Genomic DNA, 27,449 nt, shown 5'->3' with positions numbered 1-27,449 from the left:
TCGTAATATCGGATATCGGCAAAAAGCCATTATCGGACATCCCTAAAAAAAATAAATGTTTTTGTCCTCAAAATTCTACACACAATACCCCATTATGACAATGTAAAAAAAAGTTTTTAGAATTCTTTGCAAATTTATTAAAATAAAAAACTAAGAAACACATGTACATAAGTATTCCCAGCGCTTCTGTTTTTACACATGTTCTTATGTTACAGCCTTATTCCAAAATGGAAAAAAAAAAAAAAAAACATTTTCGTCCTTAAAATTCTACACAGAATACTCCATTATGACAATGTACAAAAGTAGTATTTAAAAATGTTTGCTAATGTATTAAAAATAAAAAATCTCATGTATATAAGTATTCCCAGTGCTTGACTTTTTACACATTTTCTTATGTTACAGTCTTATTCCAAAAAAAAAAAAATGTTTTTTGTCCTCAAAATTCTACACACAATACCCCATTATGACAATGTAAAAAAAAGTTTTAAGAATTTTTTGCAAATTTATTAAAAATAAAAAACTAAGAAATCACATGTACATAAGTATTCCCAGCGCTTCTCTTTTTACACATGTTCTTATATTACAGCCTTATTCCAAAATGGAAAAAAAAACCAAAGAAACATTTTTGTCCTCAAAATTCTACACACAATACCCCATTATGACAATGTAAAAAAAAGTTTTAAGAATTTTTTGCAAATTTATTAAAAATAAAAAACTAAGAAATCACATGTACATAAGTATTCCCAGCGCTTCTCTTTTTACACATGTTCTTATGTTACAGCCTTATTCCAAAATGGAAAAAAACATAGAAACATTTTTGTCCTTAAAATTCTACACAGAATACCCCATTATGACAATGTAAAAAAGTAGTTTTTAAAAATGTTTGCTAATGTATTAAAAATAAAAAAAATAAAAAAATCTCATGTATATAAGTATTCCCAGTGCTTGACTTTTTACACATTTTCTTATGTTACAGTCTTATTCCAAAATGGAAAAAAATTAAATGTTTTTGTCCTCAAAATTCCCAGTGCTTGACTTTTTACACATTTTCTTATGTTACAGTCTTATTCCAAAATGGAAAAAAATGAAATGTTTTTGTCCTCAAAATTCCCAGTGCTTGACTTTTTACACATTTTCTTATGTTACAGCCTTATTCCAAAATGGAAAAAAAACAAAGAAACATTTTTGTCCTTAAAATTCTACACAGAATACCCCATTATGACAATGTGAAAAACTAGTTTTTAAAAATGTTTGCTAATGTATTAAACATTTTAAAAAACTAAGAAATCTCATGTATATAAGTTCTCCCAGTGCTGGACTTTTTACACATTTTCTTATGTTACAGCTTTATTCCAAAATGGAAAAAAAAACAAAGAAACATTTTTGACCTTAAAATTCTACACAGTGAAGCGCTGTGAATATATGCAAGTTCAGCACGGAGCTCGTCAGTGTTGGTATTCTGTGGTCGTGATGCCCTTGAGCAGCTCATTAAAAGGCTTGAGCCAAAGACTGCGCTCGGCTTCTTGCCCACCTGGTAGTGCAGCAGCGTGTTGAGCCTCTTCCAGTCGCCCTCGATCTTGGTGGTGATGTCTTCGTCCTGAAGGACCACACGAGCCGTCCTGCCCTGCCGCCACTCTGTAGGGAGAACACCTCAATAAAGAATCTGTCGCCTTCCGCTCCTCGTGGACTCACCGTGTCCAATTTTTAAGTCCACTTATTTTCCCTTTTGCATCATAGCAGTTGCTGAGTTGTGGTATTTTATGCACCACAAGTTCCTCCAGATGATTATCTTTGCCTCTAAAAACGTATTGTGGTGTGCAACAATAACATAAAAAACAATCTGGAAATATGTATGATCGTATGAGTGGTATTGCAAATTCCGGACCGTAAGGTGCTACGTTTTCCTACGCTTTGAACCCTGCAGCTTATTAAACGGTGCGGCTAATATGGATTTTTCTTCAATGCAACTGACTCTGGTTAGGTGTGTTGTTGTTTGTGCTTTGGCGCCATCTTTTGGACTAGTTTGCTCACTACAGGGGCTGCATTGCCCTTCTGTTTACACTGAGCTTTCAACCAGAAGTACAAGTGCCGTTCCATCTTCTAGCCGTCCATAGCGTTACTACCTACTATGTACCTTTAAACGTCTTTACACCTATTAACCTTTTTTTAAATAGAAATTGTAAACACCTACTGACTATCAGTGTTGGGACTAACGCGTTACAAAGTAACGCGTTACTGTAATGCCGTTATTTTCGGCAGTAACTAGTAGTCTAACTCGTTATTTTTTATATTCAGTAACTCAGTTACCGTTACTGCATGATGCGTTACTGCGTTATTTTTCATGTAGTATCGGCTAGAAACTGAGAAGATCTGAGTGTGTTTGACTGGAGAGCTGAAAAGAGGTGCGGGAGAAGAGGCGCGCTGCGTGTGTGTGTGTGTGTGTGTGTGTGTGTGTGGGGGGGGGGGGGGTCTGTGTTTACTAACAAGACATCATGGCGGTGCCAAAGTCGAGTTTCTTAACATGGAGATACGCTCACTACTTTTCTTTTGTCGAGCACAAAGCAAAGAACATTTTAGTTCAATGTAAGTTGTGTCTTGGATCAACGATCCCATCTACTGCCCAAAACAGCAATTCAAATCTGCTGAAACAGCTACAAAAGCAACACACTTCGACGAAGCTAGTAAAGAGAGAGACACTTCACCTCTAACACCATCTAAACAACAGCGGCTGGATTTTAATGGAGGGACTGCTAGCCAGGACAAATTGCTAGAGCCATTGCAGCGTATGTGCTAGGAGACATGCAGGCTATTTCTACAGTGGAGTCACCCGCTTTCAGGCAGCTAATTAGCATGCTATCGGGCGTAAAACAGCAAATGGCACGGAAAACATTTTCACGTACTTGGACAGTGAGTACATAAACATGGAAAGCGAGCTAAAGAAAACACTCCAAACTCTGCCTCTGCTCATCATTCATCACTGAAGGTACACACACACTTTCAATTCTCTTATATACGCTTTCATTCTAGACTTCTAGAGTGTTTGATTATCACCTCACTGTAAATATAAAGTTCACAAACATAAAGAGGGTTCCTAGTGGGCCAGACCAATCTTTCCTTATCTCTAAACTAAAACTGGTGAAATGTGTAGAGTGTTCTGGGCTTCAGACATGATTTTATTTCACAATTCCTTGAGAGAAAAAAACGCCTGGTTAGGCTTTGTGTATGTAGTGTGTGCCTTCTTTGGTTTACAGCTATGTTGTTATTATGCTGTTTGTTACTTACAGTATGTATGTTATGTTGCAGCTATTTAAAATAGTTTTGTCAATTTCTTCTGGTCTGAAACAAATTGGCCCTTTGAAACATATCTTTGTCTTTGTGTGTTGTATGTAGACCACATTGCTTAGCAGAGTTCAGTGATACAACATATTGTATTATTCTCCAGTGCAATAACAGTACTGACATGAAGGCTAAAAGGGAATTAAAGGGGCCTTAAAAAAATAAAAAAATAAAAAATAAAAATAAAATAGAAGTAACTAAGTAGTTACTTTTTACAGTAACGCATTACTTTTTGGTGTAAGTAACTGAGTTAGTAACTGAGTTACTTTTGAAATAAAGTAACTAGTAACTGTAACTAGTTACTGGTTTTCAGTAACTAACCCAACACTGCTGACTGTAAGCCACTACTTTTTTTCCCCATGCATTGAACCCTGTGGCTTATGAAACAATGCCGCAAATTTATAGATTTGTCTTTGCTAACGGCCACGATGTTCCGTGTTTCATAGTTTTCATTAAACACAAGCAGAGACACTGAAAAGATGTGTTGTTGTTTGTGCTATAGTGCCATCTTTTGGAAGAGTTTGAAAATGGGTTCAAAATGTACCATTGGGGTTGTGAGTTTTTCCTTGCCCTTATGTGGGCTCTGTACCGCGGATGTCGTTGTGGCTTGTACAGCCCTTTGAGACACTTGTGATTTAGGGCTATATAAATAAACATTGATTGATTGATACTTCCTGTTTTAATGCCTTCAAATGGAAGTAAAACCGTCCGTAGCGTTTTTACTGGTCTGGATTCTTTGTTCATCACTCCAAGCAATGTTTAGAAGTTTTACAATATAACATAAAAAATTAATAATTAATATAAACAATTCTTACCTACCAAAGCGTCCCATGTGTGATGTATGTAGGAGTGCTTTCATGCATATTTGTATGTGCTATCGTAATGTAATGAAGCTAACGTTGTTAGCATTAGCTAATATGTAACATGTTTACAAGTGTCTGGATTGAAGTCAAGTCTGAATGTCATTAAAACAGTTAGCTCCATCTGTTGACACTTATTCCACTCCCGTCCTTGCACGCTACACTGCTACAACAAAGATGACGGTGACTAGACGCTGTCGAAGTGGAGGCACGTAAATAGGACAGCCCACAAGACATCCTTAAGCGACGGTCAGAAAGCGACTTGAAGATGATGTGTAAAACATCATCTATGCAACATTTTGACCAAAGAACCACCATTACATGTTATGTAGACCAATGTAGAAAATAATCATAATATGACCCCTTTAATGCGCCCTATAATCCAGTGCACTTTTTGTATGAGTCCATTACATGGACAAATATAAGACCTTCTGGAGGAAAGTTCCGTGGTCAGATGAAACAAAAATGGAGCTGTTTAGCCACAATACCCAGCAATATGTTTGGAGGAGAAAAGATGGAGGCCTGTACTCCCAGGAACACCATGTCTACTGTCAAGCATGGTGGTGGTAGTATTATGCTCTGGGCCTGTTTTGCTGCCAATGGAACTGGTGCTTTACAGAGAGTAAATGGGACAATGAAAAAGGAGGATTATCTCCAAATTCTTCAGGACAACCTAATATCATCAGCCCGGAGGTTGGGTCTTGGGCGCAGTTGGGTGTTCCAACAGGACAATGACCCCAAACATCCGTCAAAAATGGTAAAGGAATGGCTAAATCAGGCTAGAATGAAGGTTTTAGAATGGCCTTGCCAAAGTCCTGACTTAAACGTGTGGACAATGCTGAAGAAACAAGTCCATGTCAGAAAAGCAACACATTTAGCTGAACTGCACCAATTTAGTCGAGAGGAGTGGTCAAAAATTCAAGCAGAAGCTTGTGGATGGCTACCAAAAGCGCCTCATTGCAGTGAAACTTGCCAAGGGACATGTAAGCAAATATTGACATTGCTGTATGTATACTTTTGACCCAGCACATTTGCTCACATTTTCAGTAGACCCATAATAAATTCATAAAAGAAGCAAACTCCATGAATATTTTTTGTGACCAAAAAGTATGTGCTCCAATCACTCTATCACAAACAAATAAGAGTTGTAGAAATGATTGGAAACTCAAGACAGCCATGACATTATGTTCTTAAGTATATATGTAATGTAGTAACATTCATAATAACATGTAATATATACATGATGTAAGTATATATGTAATGTCGTAACATTCATAATAACATGTAATATATACATGATGTAAGTATATATGTAATGTAGTAACATTCATAATAACATGTAATATATACATGATGTAAGTATACATGTCATGTAGTAACATTCATAATAACATGTAATATATACATGATGTAAGTATATATGTCATGTAGTAACATTCATAATAACATGTAATATATACATGATGTAAGTATATATGTAATGTAGTAACATTCATAATAACATGTAATATATACATGATGTAAGTATATATGTCATGTAGTAACATTCATAATAACATGTAATATATACATGATGTAAGTATATATGTCATGTAGTAACATTCATAATAACATGTAATATATACATGATGTAAGTATATATGTCATGTAGTAACATGCATAATAACATGTAATATATACATGACGTAAGTATATATGTAATGTAGTAACATGCATAATAACATGCAATATATACATGATGTAAGTATATATGTCATGTAGTAACATTCATAATAACATGTAATATATACATGATGTAAGTATATATGTCATGTAGTAACATTCATAATAACATGTAATATATACATGATGTAAGTGTATATGTAATGTAGTAACATGCATAATAACATGTAATATATACATGATGTAAGTATATATGTCATGTAGTAACATTCATAAAAACATGTAATATATACATGATGTAAGTATATATGTCATGTAGTAACATTCATAATAACATGTAATATATACATGATGTAAGTATATATGTCATGTAGTAACATTCATAATAACATGTAATATATACATGATGTAAGTATATATGTCATGTCGTAACATTCATAATTGTAAAGTTTTGACCACGACTGGACATCTGAATTTTTACTTGCGCACACACTTTTCTGGATTTTCGATGTACGGTCGTCTATTTTTAGTAGGAAACCCGCACAACTCTTGTAGAAACTCAAACTTGTGTGGATGACGGCAGCCTCACCCAGGTCCATGTCCGCAGCCCGGGGCCGCTGAGAGCAGGGCATGTTCTTGTAGACCGCGTCCAGGATCTTCTCCTTCACCTGGGTGATGGTGTCGCAGTTGAGCACCTTGACGGCGATCTCGGGGCTGTTCTCGTTGTCGGGGTTCACGCAGCTCAGAGTCTGGGACAGACAGAAGAGAAGAGTGTTACTTGCCAGCTAAGTCCTCTTCCTGAGTCACTCCTCTCCAGGCTGTGTCCCGCCGGAGAGGATCTGGGGCCGAAATGTAATTTCACACCTAGAGGATGCAGCTTTAAACAAGTAATGAGACACTCTGCCGCTGCCTGACACCGCGATCACAGAGCTGTCATCTTGTCACAGGATGGAAGTCTAAGCCTCGGGGAGAAGTTGTACTGACGGTCCGGTGGCGGAACAGGCAGCCTGATATTAAGCTACCCTTCAGACCGCTTCATGGTGACTAAAACCTTTTTGAACTATTACACAAAAACTGCTTTTTTTTTTTAGAATTTTGCCGATCATTCATAATCCTTATGTATTTTTTGAATGCATTCTAACTTGTAAAAAAACTTTAGCAAAAGTCAGCTAACAATGGAATCAATGAGAGTTGCTCTTTTAAGCCTATAAAGCACTCCTATATGCATGTAAGTATGTACAGTATGTAATGTAGTAACATTCATAATAATATGTAATATATACATGATGTAAGTATATATGTAATGTAACATTCATAATAACATGTAATATATACTGTACATGATGTAAGTATTTATGTAATGTAGTAACATTCATATTAATATGTAATATATACTGTACATGATGTAAGTATTTATGTAATGTAGTAACATTCATAATAACATGTAATGTATACATGATGTAAGTATATATGTAATGTAACATTCATAATAACATGTAATATATACATGATGTAAGTATATATGTCATGTAACCTTCATAATAACATGTAATATATACATGATGTAAGTATATATGTAATGTCGTAACATTCATAATAACATGTAATATATACATGATGTAAGTATATATGTAATGTCGTAACATTCATAATAACATGTAATATATACATGATGTAAGTATATATGTAATGTAACATTCATAATAACATGTAATATATACATGATGTAAGTATATATGTCATGTAACATTCATAATAACATGTAATATATACATGATGTAAGTATATATGTAATGTCGTAACATTCATAATAACATGTAATATATACATGATGTAAGTATATATGTCATGTAGTAACATTCATAATAACATGTAATATATACATGATGTAAGTATATATGTAATGTAGTAACATTCATAATAACATGTAATATATACATGATGTAAGTATATATGTAATGTAACATTCATAATAACATGTAATATATACATGATGTAAGTATATATGTCATGTCGTAACATTCATAATAACATGTAATATATACATGATGTAAGTATATATGTCATGTCGTAACATTCATAATAACATGTAATATATACATGATGTAAGTATATATGTAATGTAACATTCATAACAACATGTAATATATACATGATGTAAGTATATATGTAATGCAACATTCATAATAACATGTAATATATACATGATGTAAGTATATATGTAATGTAGTAACATTCAGAATAACATGTAATATATACATGATGTAAGTATATATGTAATGTAGTAACATTCATAATAACATGTAATATATACATGATGTAAGTATATATGTAATGTAGTAACATTCATAATAACATGTAATATATACATGATGTAAGTATATATAGGGACGGCGTGGCGAAGTTGGTAGAGTGGCCGTGCCAGAAATCAGAGGGTTGCTGGTTACTGGGGTTCAATACCCACCTTCTACCATCCTAGTCACGTCCGTTGTGTCCTTGAGCAAGACACTTCACCCTTGCTCCTGATGGCTGCTGGTTAGCGCCTTGCATGGCAGCTCCCGCCATCAGTGTGTGAATGTGTGTGTGAATGGGTAAATGTGGAAATACTGTCAAAGCGCTTTGAGTACCTTGAAGGTAGAAAAGCGCTAAACAAGTATAACCCATTCATCATTATCATTTATATGTAATGTAACATTCATAATAACATGTAATATATACATGATGTAAGTATATATGTCATGTAACATTCATAATAACATGTAATATTTATGTATTTTGATCATATTTATTAATTTCACAGACATATCACAACACTACTAATCATGGCAGACTTGATGAGAGACAACAAAGACTACTTTGGGACAAATAATAATCCAGAAACTTTTGTTTTGAGCCTAAATATAATGACCATGATGTACAAGTTATAGAAGCTGTGTGCTAAACAGATGCAGCTTTAGTCAAACACTAAGCATCATGTAGCAGTATTGCTAAGTGCTAAACAAGATATACCATAAATTCTGGACTATTCCCTATGCTTAGAACTTATAAAATGGTGCCATAATAATAATAATGCAACTGATTTAAATAAAACTAAAAAAACTAGCAAAGACACTGGTTAAGTGTGTTATTGTTTGTGCTATGGCGCCATCTTATGGACAAGTTTGCTCACTGCAGGTGTTGCGGGTTGAAAATGTACTTCCTGTTTTAATGCCTGGAACTGATAAGTAAAACCGTCCACAGCATTTCTACTTGAATGGATTCTTCCTTCATCACTCCAAGCAACGTTTATAAGTTTTACAATATAACTAAAACAATTCTTACTTACTAAAGTGTCTCATGTGTGATGTCTGTATGAGTGTTTTCATGCATATTTGTACGTGCGATCGTAATGTAATGAAGGTAGCGTCGTTAGCATTAGCTAATATGCTAACACGTTTACGAGTGTCCGGCATTCATTTTGTGTTGTTTCAGTTTCACAAATTCCTCAGTAAATTCACCATAACGTCAGCGTGGAGTTATTGAGTCTGTTTAGCTGATCGGAGAGCTAGCTTCCGCAGCGAGTGGGTCCATGACGAGGACTTCTGTTTTGTTTGATCCGCTGTTTTACTGCCGTGTTACAGACACCATTTGGAAACAATTAAGGTGTGTAAATAAACATTTACAAAATATTTCTGCGTAAATAACTAATTTCACAACGTATATATCTGCGGCTTATATATGGAAACATATTTTTTTCTTCTAAAATTTAGTGGGTGCGGCTTATATGCCGGTGCGCTGGAAAATACAGTATAAACATAATAAACAATCACTTACTGTACAACGTCTGCTCTCACCGGGATGCCGACTTATGTTCATATCTTCCCTTTTAGATGAAGAATTATTTAATAATCCACACAAGGGATTAAAAAAAAGTTGCCTGAATCGAGCGTCTTTTCGTGTCTTTCTCTCCGGGTGTTAGTTGAATTTCATAGACAAAAACACTTCTACAACCTTCTACTATCAAGGTGAGAAGCATGATTTATCATTTAGAATGAACTTTTACCGAGTTGATGCTGCAGCTCAGTATGTCGATACACAAGCCGGTTAGCGCTCTGTGATCACAAAAACCAAAAGCAGTGAAGTTGGCACGGTATGTAAATGGTAAATAAAAACAGAATACAATGATTTGCAAATCCTTTTCAACTTATATTCAATTGTATGGATTGCAAAGACAAGATACTTAATGTTCAAACTGAGAAACTGAATTTTTTTTTTGCAAATCATCATTAACTTTAAATTTAATGGCAGCAACACATTGCAAAAAAGTTGGCACAGGGGCATTTTTACCACTGTGTTACATGGACTTTCCTTTTAACAACACTCAGTAAACGTTTGGGAACTGAGGAGACACATTTATGAAGTGGAATTCTTTCCCATTCTTGCTTGATGTACAGCTAAAGTTGTTCAACAGTCCAGGGACTCCGATTTATAATGTGCCACATATTTTAAAATGGGAGACAGGTCTGGACTGCAGGCAGGCCAGTCTAATACCCGCACTCTTTTACTATGAAGCCACGCTGTTGTTTACACGTGGCTTGGCATTCTCTTGCTAAAATAAGCAGGGGCGTCCATGATAACGTTGCTTGGATGGCAACATAGGTTACTCCAAAACCTGTATGTACCTTTCAGCATTAATGGTGCCTTCACAGATGTGTAAGTTACCCATGTCTTGGGCACTAATACACCCCCATACCATCACACATGCTGCCTTTTACACTTTGCGCCTAGAACAGTCCGGATGGTTCTTTTCCTCTGTGGTCCGGAGGACACCACGTCCACAGTTTCCAAAAACAATTTGCAATGTGGACTCGTTAGACCACAGAACACTTTTACACTTTGCATCAGTCCATCTTAGATGAGCTCGGGCCCAGCGAAGCCGGCTGCGTTTCTGGGTGTTGTTGATAAATGGCTTTCGCTTTGCATAGTACGGTTTTAACTTGCACTTACAGATGTAGCGACCAACTGTAGTTACTGTCAGTGGTTTTCTGAAGTGTTCCTGAGCCCATGTGGTGATATCCTTTACACACTGATGTCACTTTTTGATGCAGTACCGCCTGAGGGATCGAAGATCACGGGCATTCAATGTTAGTTTTCAGCTTTTGCTGCTTACGTGCAGTGATTTCTAAAGATTCTCTGAACCTTTTGATGATATTACGGAGCGTAGATGGTGAAATCCCTAAATTCCTTGCAATTGCTGGTTGAGTAATGTTCTTAAACATTTTTGCCCATGCATTTGTTCACAAAGTGGTGACCCTCGCCCCATCCTTGTTTGTGAATGACTGACCATTTCATGGAAGCTGCTTTTATACCCAATCATGGCACCCACCTGTTCCCAATTAGCCTGTTCACCTGTGGGATGTTCCAAATTAGTGTTTGATGAGCATTCCTCAACTTTCTCAGTCTTTTTTGCAACTTGTGCCAGCTTTTTTGAAACATGTTGTAGGCATCAAATTCCAAATGAGCTAATATTTGCAAAAAATAACAAAGTGTTCCAGATCAAACATTAAGTATCTTGTCTTTGCAGTCTATTCAATTGAATATAAGTTGTAAAGGATTTGCAAATCATTGTATTCGGTTTTTATTTACCAATCACACAACGTGACAACTTCACTGGTTTTGGGTTTTGTAGTTAGCGCTTAAGTTAAGTTAAAGTACCAATGATTGTCACACACACACACTAGGTGTGGTGAAATGTGTCTTCTGCATTTGACCCATCCCCTTGTTCCACCCCCTGGGAGGTGAGGGGAGCAGTGAGCAGCAGCGGTGCCGCGCCCGGGAATAATTTTTGGTGATTTAACCCCCAATTCCAACCCTTGATGCTGAGTGCCAAGCAGGAGGTTAATGGGTCCCATTTTTATAGTCTTTGGTATGACTCGGCTGGGGTTTGAACTCACAACCTACCGATCTCAGGGCGGACACTCTAACCACTAGGCCACTTATAATAGCAATATCGCTAACACTTGGTTACTATTCATGTCAAGACATGTAAAAAGTTGTTTTGTTGGCGCTTTTTGGATGCATTTTTATAGTGATGTAATGGCAGACTGGATTATTCCCATTAGCACCATTGCTAGCCGCCTAGAATGAGCCTACTATTACAAATGAGAATGCAAAAAAACAACATGTTTTCTCGTCTCTTATAAGGATCGTTAATGATAGGCAACGTTCCAAAAATAAAGTGCGGTTCCCCTTTAAGCCAACTCAGCCACTGATGACTCCTTTTCCTTTGTAATGAAGTCATCCACTTTGTGTGCTCCAGTATGTAAACCTGACCTTCGCTTTGTCAAACCACACATTTCTTGCAGAAAAACAACCCAGACATTATGTCTGTATTGAAAGTGATTCTTGTTGAAATGTCAGACAGCTTTCACTAACCTTGGCAGCAAACTATAATCAAATGCACTCTCTCTTTCTCTCTTCTGTTGGCTTGCTTCTCTTATAATCCTGCAGTATCTTTGTCCTTTTCTTACTGTGCAGCATGTGAGGATTCTGCTGGTATCAAACAGGAAGTACATTTGCCTTGCAGAGCAGGGAAAGCAGACCTTGAGCAAGGAGCAGCATTACTTTTTGAAGCGCTAATGACCTGCTCTGATTGGCCAGGCTGCTGGAGACCAAAACCTAAAACAGACCGTGGCAAAATATGGCCCGCGGGCCACATGCGGCTCATTAAGATTTTCAATCCGGACTGCCGTACGATTTTTACATCATATTTTTAGACCTTTAACATCAAAACGATATCCCGATATTGTCCAACTCTTAATTACAGATTCCGATATCAACCGATACCGATTTATACAGTTGTGGAATGAACACATTATTATCCCTAATTTTGTTGTGATGCCCCGCTGGATGCATTAAACAATGTAACAATGTTTTCCAAAATAAATCAACTCAAGTTATGGAAAAAAAATGCCAACATGGCACTGCCATATTTATTGTTGAAGTCACGAAGTGCATTATTTTTTTAACATGCCTCAAAACAGCAGCTTGGAATTTGGGACATGCTCTCCCTGAGAGAGCATGAGGAGGTTGAGGTGGGGGGGGGGGGTGTAGGGGGTAGCGTACTATATTGTAGCGTCCCGGAAGCGTTAGTGCTGCAAGGGGTTCTGGGTATTTGTTCTGTTGTGTTTATGTTGTGTTACGGTGCGGATGTTCTCCCGAAATGTGTTAGTCATTCCTGTTTGGTGTGGGTTCACAGTGTGGCGCATATTTTTAACAGTGTTAAAGTTGTTTATACGTCCACCCTCAGTGTGACCTGTATGGCTGTTGACCAAGTATGTATGGCATTCACTTATGTGTGTGAAAAGCCGTAGATATTATGTGACTGGGCCGGTACGCAAAGGCAGTGCCTTTAAGGTTTATTGGCGCTCTGTACCTCTCCCTACGTCCGTGTACACAGCGGCGTTTTAAAAAGTCATACATTTTACTTTTTGAAACCGATACCGATAATTTTGAAACCAATACAGATACATTCCGATATTACATTTTAAAGTATTTATCGGCATTTATCGACATCCCTAATAGAAAGTATTTCAATGGTCGAAATCTGCACTTTTGGGTGTTATAGGAGTTATTACGGTAATCTACGTCAGAGCAGCTCTGACCAGGAACAAACCAGAGTGGGCGGGGTTTGTTTTCAGAGCAGCCAGCCCGAAACACGTGTCAGAAACAGATGCGGAAGCTAATTTTTACAACAAATGTCTGCATAAAATTGATATTATATCATATTGTAGGTGTTTATTACACTTTGCATTCATATTTTGCTGTTTGTTACATTTTTGTGATGTTTTGCTCCATTGTAAAAAATACACAACTAGATGAGGCAATTCCTGAAGGAATAGTGAAGTGAAGTGAATTATATTTATATAGCGCTTTTCTCTAGTGACTCAAAGCGCTTTACATAGTGAAAGCCAATATCTAAGTTACATTTAAAGCAGTGTGGGTGGCACTGGGAGCAGGTGGGTAAAGTGTCTTGCCCATGGACACAACGGCATTGACTAGGATGGCAGAAGCGGGAAACTAGTAATAGAACTAGTAATGTCTGCAGAAGAAGAGGTAAACTAGTAATACAACTACTAATGTCTGCAGAAGAGGAGGTAAACTACCGTATTTCCTTGAATAGCCGCAGGGGCGTTAATTAATTTAAAACCTCCTGTCACTCCTGCGTTTACCGGAAACCGGCGGGATGGCCGTGCATGCGGTAATTATTTTAAAACCTCTTCTCACTCCGGCGTTTACCAAAAGGAATCCATAAAATTTAGGCGTGCGCTTTGAGTGTGATGTAAGCATACCATCATGAAAAGCACATTTAATTAAAAAAAACGTTATTATGGTCTTACCTGTACTTATAAATGGAGTCCATTTGCAGCTCCTTCTGACCAAAAGCATCGATAACTTGTTTATAGAAGTCTTCCTTATTTTCTTTCTTCAGTTTTAAAAGTCTCTGTTTCGATGGAGATATTCCTTTAATTATTACCTCCTGCTTCCATTGAAAGTCCAGTTTAGAAAACTGTTTTATTTTAGATACCCTCCTTGTTAAAATGAAAGAGAAAAAAATCTCTTGCTGCGTGTGTTCACTTCTTCTGCAGTACCGGAAGTCGCAAGAAGGATCACTAGCGCGGCAGCGCCCTCTACCACCAGGAGGCGGGAGTCATTTAATGACTTATACAGTATTTCACACACGCAGCTACGGTATATTAATAAAACATAGCTGCTTACTGTTCTCTTTAGCATACTGTACCGGTATTCAATAGCTTGGACCTTAAATCCAACTGAATAGCTCTTTATCTTGTTTCCTTTGTGCGATTGTAAACTACTACAAGCAGCTTCCTCCATTTTGAAAATGAGGACAGATGCGTCACTCGTGACGTAACGAATTTGACCCGGTGGAAGTTCTAGCCATATGCTAAATATTTTGCGAAACGAGTTTGACCCGGTGAAAATTATAGACATGCGATAATAAAATTAATATTTTGCGAAACGAATTTGATCCAGCTTCAATAATAAACCGGCGATAAGGCCAAGCATGCGTTAATTATTTTGAGAAACGAGTTTGACCCGGCAGTAATTCTAGACGTGCGAATACTATATTCCCTGCGCCAATTCAAGGAAATACGGTAGTAATAAAAGTAGTAATGTCTGCAGAAGAAGAAGTAAACTAGTAATACAAGTAGTAATGTCTGCAGAAGAAGAAGTAAACTAGTAATACAAGTAGTAATGTCTACAGAAGTGCTAAACTAGTAATACAACTAGTAATGTCTGCAGAAGAGGAGGTAAACTAGTAATAAAACCAATAATGTCTGCAGAAGAAAAGGTAAACTAGTAATACAACCAGTAATGTCTGCAGAAGAAGAGGTAAACTAGTAATAAAAGTAGTAATGTCTGCAGAAGAAGAGGTAAACTAGTAATACAACTAGTAATGTCTGCAGAAGAGGAGGTAAACTAGTAATAAAACCAGTAATGTCTGCAGAAGAGGAGGTAAACTAGTAATACAAGTATTAATGTCTGCAGAAGAAGAGGTAAACTAGTAAAAGAACCAGTAATGTCTGCAGAAGAGGAGGTAAACTAGTAATAAAAGTAGTAATGTCTACAGAAGAAGAGGTACACTAGTAATACAAGTAGTAATGTCTGCAGAAGAAGAGGTAAACTAGTAATACAAGTAGTAATGTCTGCAGAAGAAGAGGTAAACTAGTAAAAGAACCAGTAATGTCTGCAGAAGAGGAGGTAAACTAGTAATAAAAGTAGTAATGTCTGCAGAAGAAGAGGTAAATCAGTAATACAAGTAGTAATGTCTGCAGAAGAAGAGGTAATAATAGTGTGTTAATGCTCCAATGCTGAAGTTGAACTGAAATGCTGACAGAATAGTATGAGTGGAAGAACAGTTAGAATATTGGAATGGTTTGAATGTTGAAGAGTTTGAATTTCCAGGAAAACCGGAATTTGGTTTGGAACTCGGGAAAGTGTTAGTGTGGATGTCCAGGATGAGTGGAATGTGTTAATGTTGGAATGGTTCGAATAGGTTGAAAGATGTGGAATGGGAATTTCCTGGAAATTTGGGAAATTTAGGAAAAGCAGATAAAAAAAAATAAAAAAATTATTAGGAGCATGAATGTCCCGAATGGATGAATTGGTTGGTGTTGGAATTGTTTAAATCGGGCAAGAAATGTTGAAGTAGTAACAGTTTTTTAGTTGAGAAATGGTAATATGGAATTCCTGGAATTTCGGGAAAACCGGGAATGTTTCTAGTTCCTAAACCAACTTGGTTTTTTGTCCTGACTAAGAAACATTTTTGGACGGTGGAACAGTTGAAGTGGAATGAAAAAAAGGAAAAGGAGTACTCAAACAAAAAAGATTGGAAATAAGGGTGGAAAAAAACCAGGAATTTCCTGGAAATTTGTTGAACTTGGAAAAATGGTAGTTTGAATGTCTGGGATGAGTTGAATGTGTTGAAGGTGGAATGGTTTGAATCGGTATAAAATTTGGGAATTGTGGAAGTTTGAAAAATGGCCAATTCACTTTGAATGGGGAAAATGTCCCTAAAAACTGGGAATTGTTGGAAATCCGGGGATTTTTTTTTTAATTGTTAAAAGAGAGCACACAAGCTTGAACAGGCTGAATAACTTGGAGTTGGAAGGGTTTGAATCGGATGAAAAATGTGGGAATTATGGATTGATTTCAATGAGAATTTCATGGAAATTTGGGAATTTCGAAAAAAAGCGGGAATTTTTTGGAAAATGTTAAAAGACTTGAATGTTTCCAATGAGTTGAAATGGTTGGTGTTGGAATTTTTCAAATCGGTCGAGAAATGTTGAAGTAGTAACATTTTTAATTGAGAAATGGTATTAAGGAATTCCCTGAAAATCTGGAAAACTGGGAATTTTTCCAGTTCGAAAAACAACTTTGTTTTTTTGTCTTGATTAAGATGAATGTTTGGACAGTAGAATGGTTGAAGTGGGTTGAAAAATGGGGAAGGAGTAGTCGCCAGAAAAAAGGATCCAAAAAGGGTTTGAAAAAAAAACGGGAATTCAGGGAATTCCTGGAATTTTTTGGAACTTAGAAAAATTATAGTTTGAATGTCCAGGATGAGCGGAGAATGTTGAAGGTGGAATGCTTTGGAGCATTCACACAACTATCGAGGAGCTGGTCTGAGAAGTAAAAGAGGAGCGACGTTCATATGTTAATATTTAGTGTTTTATTGTTCATAGTTAATATTGTAAATCCCACTTTTTAAAAAAATGTTCATGTACATTTTGGGTGTCCCATTCAGTAAAAAAACTGTAAAATTCCATGCCATTTTTTGAGGTGGTCTGTTTTTAGAATTCTATTGGACACTGTGACTTTTGGTATTAGTGTTCCTGAAAAAAAGGGACCCAAACACACATTCTATAGAGCAGATTTTCACAGCTAAATGTGTATATATCATTTATACACACATACACATTGGCCCCCCAGACACATTTTTTTCTCTCAATGTGGCCCTCCGAGTCAAAATATTTGCCCAGCTCTGCCCTAAAACGTCGTGTTGGCGCATGTCTGCGTTAATATTGGTAAGCATAAATGGAGGAAGAAGCCTTTGTACTACAGCTGGATCATATTTGTGTTAATAGTCTTGTTTGACTCCAAATAATTGAAATGAAGATAATCTTTACATGAAAACTTTTCACCACACCCAGTAGTGGCTTATAGTCCGGAATTTGCGATGCATTTAATATTTTTGGACACACAGTTTGAACAGTTACACTGTGTTTAAATATTTGAGTAAGGGATTATTTGGTGTACCACTAGGTGGAGCCCGCGTACCACTACCACAGTTTGAGCCTCACTCTGTCAATGCAATATGGAGATACCGTGTCCGTGACTCACCAGTGTCTTGTAGTCCGTCTGCTGCCGGATGAGTTTGTCCTCACTGAGGGAATAGCGCGCTTCGCCGGTGATGGCGTCTATGGGTCCCTTCTCCATTTGCTGTTTGATGGCACAAAACAGCATGAAGAGGGGCTCGCCAGCGCTCTCCTTGGTTTGGGAAGGGTAAGGTGTGAGAGAGAGAGGGGGGAAGGAAAGAGATGAGGTGAGACACTAAAATGGAGAAAAACATCCAACGTAACACAGCCGATGGATGAGTTGCGTGCCGTATATATACATGCATGTATTATACATGTTGTGTATAATATCGCATATATACACAAATATTATATATACCGTATTTTCCGCACAATAAGCCGCACCTAAAAACCACAATTTTTCTCAAAAGCTGACAGTGCGGCTAATAACCCGGTGCGCCTTATATATGGATTAATATTAATATTTATTTTCATAAAGTTTAGGTCTCGCAACTACGGTAAACAGCCGCTATCTTTTTTCCCCGTAAAAGAGGAAGCGCTTCTTCTTCTACTGTAAGCAACCGCACCCGCCCCCGTAGAAGAAGAAGCGCGCGGATATTACGTTTCATTTCATTTGTGTGTTTCTGTAAAGACCACAAAATGTCTCCTACTAAGAGACACGCGTACAAGGTTCCACTGACTTTTGATATTCATGTGAACCGCACTGTGGATACAACGGGAACACGTACGGTGAATATTCGCACCACAGGGAATGAGAAGTCGTCCTACTGTGGTTCTAGCTTGCCATGCTAACGGCCAGAAACTTCCACCCACAGTGATATTCAAAAGGAAGACCTTGCCAAAAGAGAACTTTCCAGCCGGCGTCATCATAAAAGCTAACTCGAAGGGATGGATGGATGAAGAAAAAATGAGCGAAGAGACCGGGTGACTTTTTTCACGCAGCTTCGTCCCTGTTGATCTATGACTGCATGCGCGTCCACATCACAGATGGTGTCAAAAAAAAAGTGAAGCACACCGAAGAAGAATAATTCGATGGATTTGTGGATGAGAAATAACTTCAGAAAGTGAGCTTTAAATGTTTATTTTGTGTGTTGTGTGACACTAACGTTCGAGCAACGTTGAGTTATTGATGTTGCTATTGCTCTGCACTATTTTGAGTGTTACTATTTTTGTGATTGCACATTTGCACATTACATTTTGGGAGTGAACAGAGTTGTTAGAACGCTGGTTTGTAATATATTATTAAAGTTTGACTGACCTATCTGACTGTTTTGTTGACATTCCCTTTAGCGTAGCATAGGTGCGACTAATAGCACGGGGCGGCTAATAGGTAAACAAAGTTTTGAAATATGCCGTTCATTGAACGTGCGGCTTACAACAGGGGCGCCTTATGGTGCGGAAAATACGGTATATAGGAAGGGGATTCATATGTCCCCATTCGTCATGGTTTACCTGACACATGAAACATGACGGATTGGGGGGTGCACTATCCACTTAAGCTGCCAGATGGCAGTAAAGTATATCTTAAAATTTGTTTAGTGGCAATTCCAACTTTGATTACAGTGTCAGTTGCTATGCAGAGTGGCGCTTTCCATAATTTTCAGCAGACTGCATTGACAAATGTTTAACCCCCACTTTTCCTCTCATGGGAGATCCACCCTGGAATGGGGTCATATGAATCCCTTCACTACTAATATATATATATATACACATATATATATATATATGTATATATATATACACACATATATATATATATGTATATATATATATATATATATATATATATATATATATATATATATATATACATATACATATATATATATGTATATCCATCCATCCATCCATCCATTTTCTACCGCTTATTCCCTTCGGGGTCGCGGGGGGCGCTATATAGATACATATATACATATATATATATAAAACATATATATATATATATATATATATATATATATATATATATATATATATATATATATATATATATATATATATTTATATATATATATATATATATATATATATATATATATATATATATATATATATATATATATATATATATATATACTCCTCTCTGAGCTGCCACCTTACCGTGGTAGAGGAGTTTGCGTGTCCCAATGATCCTAGGAGCTATGTTGTCCGGGGGCTTTATGCCCCCTGGTAGGGTCTCCCAAGACAAACTGGTCCTAGGTGAGGGATCAGACAAAGAGCAGCTCGAAGACCTCAATGAAAAATAAAAACTATGGACCCAGATTTCCCTCGCCCGGACGCGGGTCACCAGGGCCCCCCTCTGGAGCCAGGCCCGGAGGTGGGGCACGATGGCGAGCGCCTGGTGGCCGGGCAACGTGGGTTCCCCCTCCAATGGGCTCACCACCCATAGCAGGGGTCATAAAGGTCGGGTGCGATGTGAGCTGGGTGGCAGCCGAAGGCAGGGCACTTGGCGGTCCGATCCTCGGCTACAGAAGCTAGCTCTTGGGACGTGGAACGTCACCTCGCTGGGGGGGAAGGAGCCTGAGCTAGTGCGCGAGGTGGAGAAGTTCCGACTAGACATAGTCGGACTCACTTCGACGCACAGCAAGGGCTCTGGAACCAGTTCTCTCGAGAGGGGCTGGGCTCTCTTCTACTCTGGCGTTGCCGGCAGTGAGAGGCGACGGGCTGGGGTAGCAATTCTTGTTGCCCCCCAGCTCAGAGCCTGCATGTTGGAGTTCAACCCGGTGGACGAGAGGGTAGCTTCCCTCAGCCTTCGGGTGGGGGAACGGGTCCTGACTGTGGTTTGCGCTTACGCACCAAACTGCAGCTCAGTGTACCCACCCTTTTTGGATTCACTCGAGGGAGTACTTGAGAGTGCTCCCCTGGGTGATTCCCTCGTTCTACTGGGGGACTTCAACGCTCATGTTGGCAGTGACAGTGAAACCTGGAGAGGCGTGATTGGGAAGAATGGCTGCCCGGATCTGAACCCGAGCGGTGTTTTGTTATTGGACTTTTGTGCCCGTCACAGTTTGTCCATAACGAACACCATGTTCAAACATAAGGGTGTCCATATGTGCACTTGGCACCAGGACACCCTAGGCCGCAGTTCCATGATCGACTTTGTAGTTGTGTCGTCGGATTTGCGGCCTCATGTTTTGGACACTCGGGTGAAGAGAGGGGCGGAGCTTTCTACCGATCACCACCTGGTGGTGAGTTGGCTGCGATGGTGGGGGAGGATGCCGGCCAGACCTGGCAGGCCCAAACGCATTGTGAGGGTTTGCTGGGAACGTCTGGCAGAATCTCTTGTCAGAGAGAGTTTCAATTCTCACCTCCGGAAGAACTTTGAACATGTCACGAGGGAGGTGCTGGACATTGAGTCCGAATGGTTCATGTTCCGCGCCTCTATTGTCGAGGCGGCTGATTGGAGCTGTGGCCGCAAGGTAGTTGGTGCCTGTCGTGGCGGTAATCCTAGAACCCGTTGGTGGACACCGGCGGTGAGGGATGCCGTCAAGCTGAAGAAGGAGTCCTATCGGGTTCTTTTGGCTCATAGGACTCCTGAGGCAGCGGACAGGTACCGACAGGCCAAGCGGTGTGCGGCTTTGGCGGTCGCGGAGGCAAAAACTCGGACATGGGAGGAGTTCGGGGAAGCCATGGAAAACGACTTCCGGACGGCTTCGAAGCGATTCTGGACACCCATCCGCCGCCTCAGGAAGGGGAAGCAGTGCACTATCAACACCGTGTATGGTGAGGATGGTGTTCTGCTGACCTCGACTGCGGATGTTGTGGAGGGAATACTTCGAAGACCTCCTCAATCCCACCAACACGTCTTCCTATGAGGAAGCAGTCCCTGGGGAATCTGTGGTGGGCTCTCCTATTTCTGGGGCTGAGGTTGCTGAGGTAGTTAAAAAGCTCCTCGGTGGCAAGGCCCCGGGGGTGGATGAGATCCGCCCGGAGTTCCTTAAGGCTCTGGATGCTGTGGGGCTGTCTTGGTTGACAAGACTCTGCAGCATCGCGTGGACATTGGGGGTGGTACCTCTGGATTGGCAGACCGGGGTGGTGGTTCCTCTCTTTAAGAAGGGGAACCGGAGGGTGTGTTCTAACTATCGTGGGATCACACTCCTCAGCCTTCCCGGTAAGGTCTATTCAGGTGTGCTGGAGAGGAGGCTACGCCGGATAGTCGAAACTCGGATTCAGGAGGAACAGTGTGGTTTTCGTCCTGGTCGTGGAACTGTGGACCAGCTCTATACTCTCGGCAGGGTCCTTGAGGGTGCATGGGAGTTTGCCCAACCAGTCTACATGTGTTTTGTGGACTTGGAGAAAGCATTCGACCATGTCCCTCGGGAAGTCCTGTGGGGAGTGCTCAGAGAGTATGGGGTATCGGACTGTCTGATTGTGGCGGTCCGCTCCCTGTATGATCAGTGCCAGAGTTTGGTCCGCATTGCCGGCAGTAAGTCAGACACGTTTCCAGTGAGGGTTGGACTCCGCCAAGGCTGCCCTTTGTCACCGATTCTGTTCATAACTTTTATGGACAGAATTTCTAGGCGCAGTCAAGGCGTTGAGGGGATCTGGTTTGGTGGCTGCAGGATTAGGTCTCTGCTTTTTGCAGATGATGTGGTCCTGATGGCTTCATCCGGCCAGGATCTTCAGCTCTCACTTGATCGGTTCCCAGCCGAGTGTGAAGCGACTGGGATGAGAATCAGCACCTCCAAGTCCGAATCCATGGTTCTCGCCCGGAAAAGGGTGGAGTGCCATCTCCGGGTTGCGGAAGAGACCCTGCCCCAAGTGGAGGAGTTCAAGTACCTCAGAGTCTTGTTCACGAGTGAGGGAAAAGTGGATCGTGAGATCGACAGGCGGATCGGTGCGGTGTCTTCAGTAATGCGGACGCTGTATCGATCCGTTGTGGTGAAGAAGGAGCTGAGCCGGAAGGCAAAGCTCTCAATTTACCGGTCGATCTACATTCCCATCCTCACCTATGGTCATGAGCTTTGGGTTATGACCGAAAGGACAAGATCAAGGGTACAAGCGGCCGAAATGAGTATCCTCCGCCGGGTGGCGGGGCTCTCCCTTAGAGATAGGGTGAGAAGCTCTGTCATCCGGGTGGAGCTCAAAGTAAAGCCGCTGCTCCTCCACATCGAGAGGAACCAGATGAGGTGGTTCGGGCATCTGGTCAGGATGCCACCCGAACGCCTCCCTAGGGAGGTGTTTAGGTCACGTCCGACCGGTAGGAGGCCACGGGGAAGACCCAGGACACGTTGGGAAGACTATGTCTCCCGGCTGGCCTGGGAACGCCTCGGGATCCCCCGGGAGGAGCTGGACGAAGTGGCTGGGGAGAGGGAAGTCTGGGCTTCCCTGCTTAAGCTGCTGCCCCCGCGACCCGACCTCGGATAAGCGGAAGAAGATGGATGGATATATATATATATATATATATATATATATATATATATATATATATATATATATATATATATATATATATATATATATATATATATATATATATGTATGTATATGTATATGTATGTATATATATATATATGCATGTATATATATGTTTTTTATATATATATATATATATATATATATATATATATATATATATATATATATATATATATATATATATATATATATATATATATATATATATATATATATATATATATATATATATATATATATTTTTTTTTTTTGTAACAATGCAGTTTTATTAGTATTTTTTGAACGTTGAAATTAGAAGGTCAACCCCTTTAATTAGCTTAAATAAGTTCAATTGACTCCCAATCTCTGTTAGGATAAAATGCACTTCAATAAACCTTTAACATCTTTAAGTGCAGTTTTTTTTCCAAGTTGTAAAAAATTAAAAAGGGTCTCCTGTTTTTATTTTGCCATCACTTTCCAACAAATTGGGCTCGTATTGATGAGCTCATCACGCAGACCCAAATATTCCTACAACATTTCTGCCTGTGTGTGTTACTTTGTACAGAGTGAAAGCTAAGAAAACACATTCAGACATGGAAATGTATCAATGCCTGACACATTTTCATTTATAACTATAATAATGATTTACTGATGGCCAATATATATTATTATTATTATTCATTTGAGTGTCCCACTTTTTTACTTGATGTAACATCTACACTGCAATCACAGAATTTCCCAATTGTTGGACGAATAAATGACTCAACTTCTGTCGAGTGAAATGCAAACATTGTGCTGCTTGGTTGTGAACATTTTAGTTTTTTTGTTTACCTTGAGAAATTTGTGGAGCAGGAAGGCAAACCAATTAGTCAGCATCTTCTCCGCCACCGACTCTGTTCTGGAAGACGAGAAGAGGGCGGGGGGGTTCATTTGTTAGCGGAAGACATAACTTGAGTGCCCCTGAATTCTTCTTCCATAATTCAGGAAGTGGAGCCTAAAGACACGACGTGAGCTTCCTGTCTCGGCTGCTCCAAAGAGCGAGAGTGCTTCACATTTCTTTGTGCGCGAGCGACGGCGGCGTGGTGGGACACGTGTCCAGATGTCTCCACATGGCGTGTTTACTCCTCTTTAATGAGCTCCTCGTCGGCGTGACGGAGCCCCCTGTGGTGAAGAAACGAGCCGGGAGGGAAAAACAATCTGGAGACGGGCAAAGAAGCGAGAGAGAATAGGTGGCGGCGGACGAAAGGGAGGAATATTTCATGAGTGGCACACAGAAGATGAGTGAGACTGACAAGGACTCCGTACTTGCTCTCCTCCATTAGGTTCTGCCCGTGTCCCGGTCTGCCCTGACTCCTTTCCCTCGCTCTGTCATTCACCTGTCTGCTCAGGCGTCTCCGGTTCCGAGCGACGGTTTGACACCGAGAACGCAGGCGAGCGGGCCTTAAACTGACCGAGGTATTTCCGCGTCACAGAAGCGTGGAAAGAACAATGCGTGTTGAATTATCCACGATGGAAGATGTGGAACGATGCAGCTTTTATCTTACATTCAAGTTCAAAATGAACTTGAAATCACATTTATAAGGTTGATGGTTGTTTATTTTTAGGCAAAATCAGGACAAGTTGAGGTGCGTTGAAGGTCACCAATTATTTAAAATACGCTTTTTAATGATGTTCTAATAATAATAATAATAATAATAATAGATTTTATTTGTAAAAAGCACTTTACATTGAGTGAACAACCTCAAAGTGCTACAGTGTATTAAAAAAAATAAAAAAAATAATAAAAACTAAATAAAAATAAAAACTAGAACAGCCAAATAGCTAAAACTAGTATGCATATATCTAAAAAAAAGGCTTTTTTAAAAAGAAGGGTTTTTAAGCCTTTTTTAAATAGCATCTACAGTCTGTGGTGCCCTCAGGTGGTCAGGGAGAGCGTTCCACAGACTGGGAGCGGCGGAGCAGAAAGGCCGGTCTCCCATATACATATATATCTATATCTATTTTCTACCGCTTGTCCCTTTTGGGGTCACGGGGGGTGCCTATCTCAGCTGCATTTGGGTGGGGTACACCCTGGACAAGTCGCCACCACAGGGCCAACACAGATAGACAGACAACATTCACACTCACTTTCACACACTAGGGCCAACTTTTTTTAGTGTTGCCAATCAACCTATCCCCAGGTGCATGTTTTTGGAGGTGGGGGGAAGTCAGAGTACCCGGAGGGAACCCACGCAGTCACGGAAAGAACATGCAAACTCCACACAGAAAGATCCTGAGCCCGGTATTGAACTCAGGACCTTCGTATTTAACCTAATAAGGACCATGAGTCCAAAAGTTTGGGGACCTCTGATCTAAATTCCTACATAAATGCTAGATTTTTGGCCACTAAAAGGCTAATATTATTTATCTCTTTGTTTTACTTGACTTTGAAGCAGACAAGGTTTCATGCGTAAATGTACCCCCTTTAAGTATTGCTAATTCAGTTTCCGCTCAGTGGAGCACAGCACTTTACCTTCGTAGGAGTAGTTTAGGGTGGTTCTTGCTCTCCAGGTTGCGTTCAATCAGGTCTGAGAGCAGGTGCTTGAGGATGTCCGTGGCGTACTCCAGCCTCCCCTGCAGAGCCGTCATGATGAGCGAGGCCACGTAGCCGCGGTCCCGCATAGAGAAGGAGCGCTGCGACTCCAGCGTGCGGATGAAGGTCAGCAGGAACACCTTGTTGTTCAGCAGCTGTGCAAACTGCTTCAAGGCTTTCTCCACACTCGCTTGTCCGCAGCCCGGCACCTGCACGCATAATCCAGAGGCCTTCCTTAGATACAAGTGCATGGCTGTGTTAGCGAGGGAACAGCAGACGTGGAAAGCCTTTAATTCATACGGGAAAGCCTTTTCTTTCTGGATTAGGAACAGATTGCATGATCATGTAAAAACTGGTGCTTATTCATCAGCTAAAATGGAGATGTTTGCAGTCTAACAATGCGTCATTTTGCCTCAAAACTCATATTTTGCATTCTAAACTAGGGAGTTGGAACAAAGTATTATGTGCAGTCCTTCCTTACCTCCTCCAAGGCTCAGCAATCAGCACTTCTGACTTCTTTGACTGATAAACAGTGTTGGGACTTACTTTGTAACGTGTTACTGTAACACCGTTATTTTCGGCAGTAACTAGTAATCTAACGCATTATTTTTTATATTCAGAAACTCAGTTACCGTTACTACATGATGCGTTACTGCGTTATTTTACGTTATTTTTTTATGTAGTATCGGCTAGAAACAGAAGATCTGAGTGTGTTTTATTGGAGAGTTGCAGTGTCGTCCTTCTGAATCTTCTTGTGTCACAAGGGAGAGAAGAGGCGCGCTCTGTGTGTGTCTTGGTGTGGGTGTGGGGAGGGGGGCGTGTCTGTGTTTACTAACAACAAGACATCGTGGCGGAGCCGCAGTCGAGTTTCTTAACATGGAGATATTCTCACTACTTTTCTTTTGTCGAGCACAAAGAAAAGTAGTGAGAATGGGGTCACGGGGGGTCGCTGGAGCCTAGCTCAGAACATTTTAGTTAAATGTAAGTTGTGTCTTGGATCAAAGATCCCATCTACTGCCCAAAACAGCTATTCAAATCTGCTGAAACAGCTACAAAAGCAACATGCTTCGACGAAGCTAGTAAAGAGAGAAACAGACTCCAATGCCACTTCACCTCCACCACCACCTAAGGATTTTAATGGAGGGACTGCTAGCCAGGACAACATTGATAGAGACTAGAGATGCGCGGTTTTGCGGACACAACCGCGGAGTCCGCGGATAATCCGCGGGTCGGGCGGATGCATGACGAAAAAAATAGATTTTAAATAGATTCGGGCAGGTGGCGGTTGAACCAATTCTCTCGAATGTCTGCAGATTTTCACCCAATCAACAATAATAAGGGCGTGCCGTGTTGATACTGCCTTTATCACCCTCTACAACATGTACAGCCAGCGTGCTAGCCCAGCCGCATTTTGTAGGCGGCATCTGCTTGCACACGTAGGTGACAGCAAGGCATACTTGGTCCACACCCATACAGGTTACACTGACGGTGCCCGTATAAAACAACTTTAACACTCTTAATATGTGCCACACTGTGAACCCACACCAAACAAGAATGACAAACACATTTCGGGAGAACATCCGCACCATGAGACAACATAAACACAACAGAACAAATACCTAGAACAACTTGCAGTCCTAACTCTTCCTGGCTGAAATATACACCCCCGCTACCACCAAACCCCGCCCACCTCAACCGACGCACGGAGGGGGTTGATGTGTGGGGGCGGGGTTTGGTGGTAGCGGG

At 40.0% G+C, this 27,449-nt stretch overlaps 1 protein-coding gene across 1 annotated transcript in view; it reads right to left on the bottom strand.

Moving 5' to 3' along the window:
• The window catches only part of LOC133643350 (plexin-A2-like), a 302,471-nt gene that overhangs the window by 18,909 nt on the left and 256,113 nt on the right, over positions 1–27,449 (bottom strand). Inside the window, exons 22-26 of the mRNA XM_062037842.1 lie at positions 25,644–25,912; positions 23,963–24,029; positions 17,760–17,906; positions 6,448–6,607; positions 1,532–1,635 (exon numbers count right to left, since the gene is read on the bottom strand). Coding sequence (XP_061893826.1) covers positions 1,532–1,635; positions 6,448–6,607; positions 17,760–17,906; positions 23,963–24,029; positions 25,644–25,912 — 747 coding nt within the window. The remainder of the gene's footprint in view (positions 1–1,531; positions 1,636–6,447; positions 6,608–17,759; positions 17,907–23,962; positions 24,030–25,643; positions 25,913–27,449) is intronic.

The sequence above is a fragment of the Entelurus aequoreus genome, linkage group LG26 (genome assembly GCF_033978785.1).
Source record: "Entelurus aequoreus isolate RoL-2023_Sb linkage group LG26, RoL_Eaeq_v1.1, whole genome shotgun sequence".
Lineage (NCBI taxonomy): Eukaryota > Metazoa > Chordata > Actinopteri > Syngnathiformes > Syngnathidae > Entelurus > Entelurus aequoreus.
This window is presented reverse-complemented; position numbering and strand designations above follow the sequence as displayed.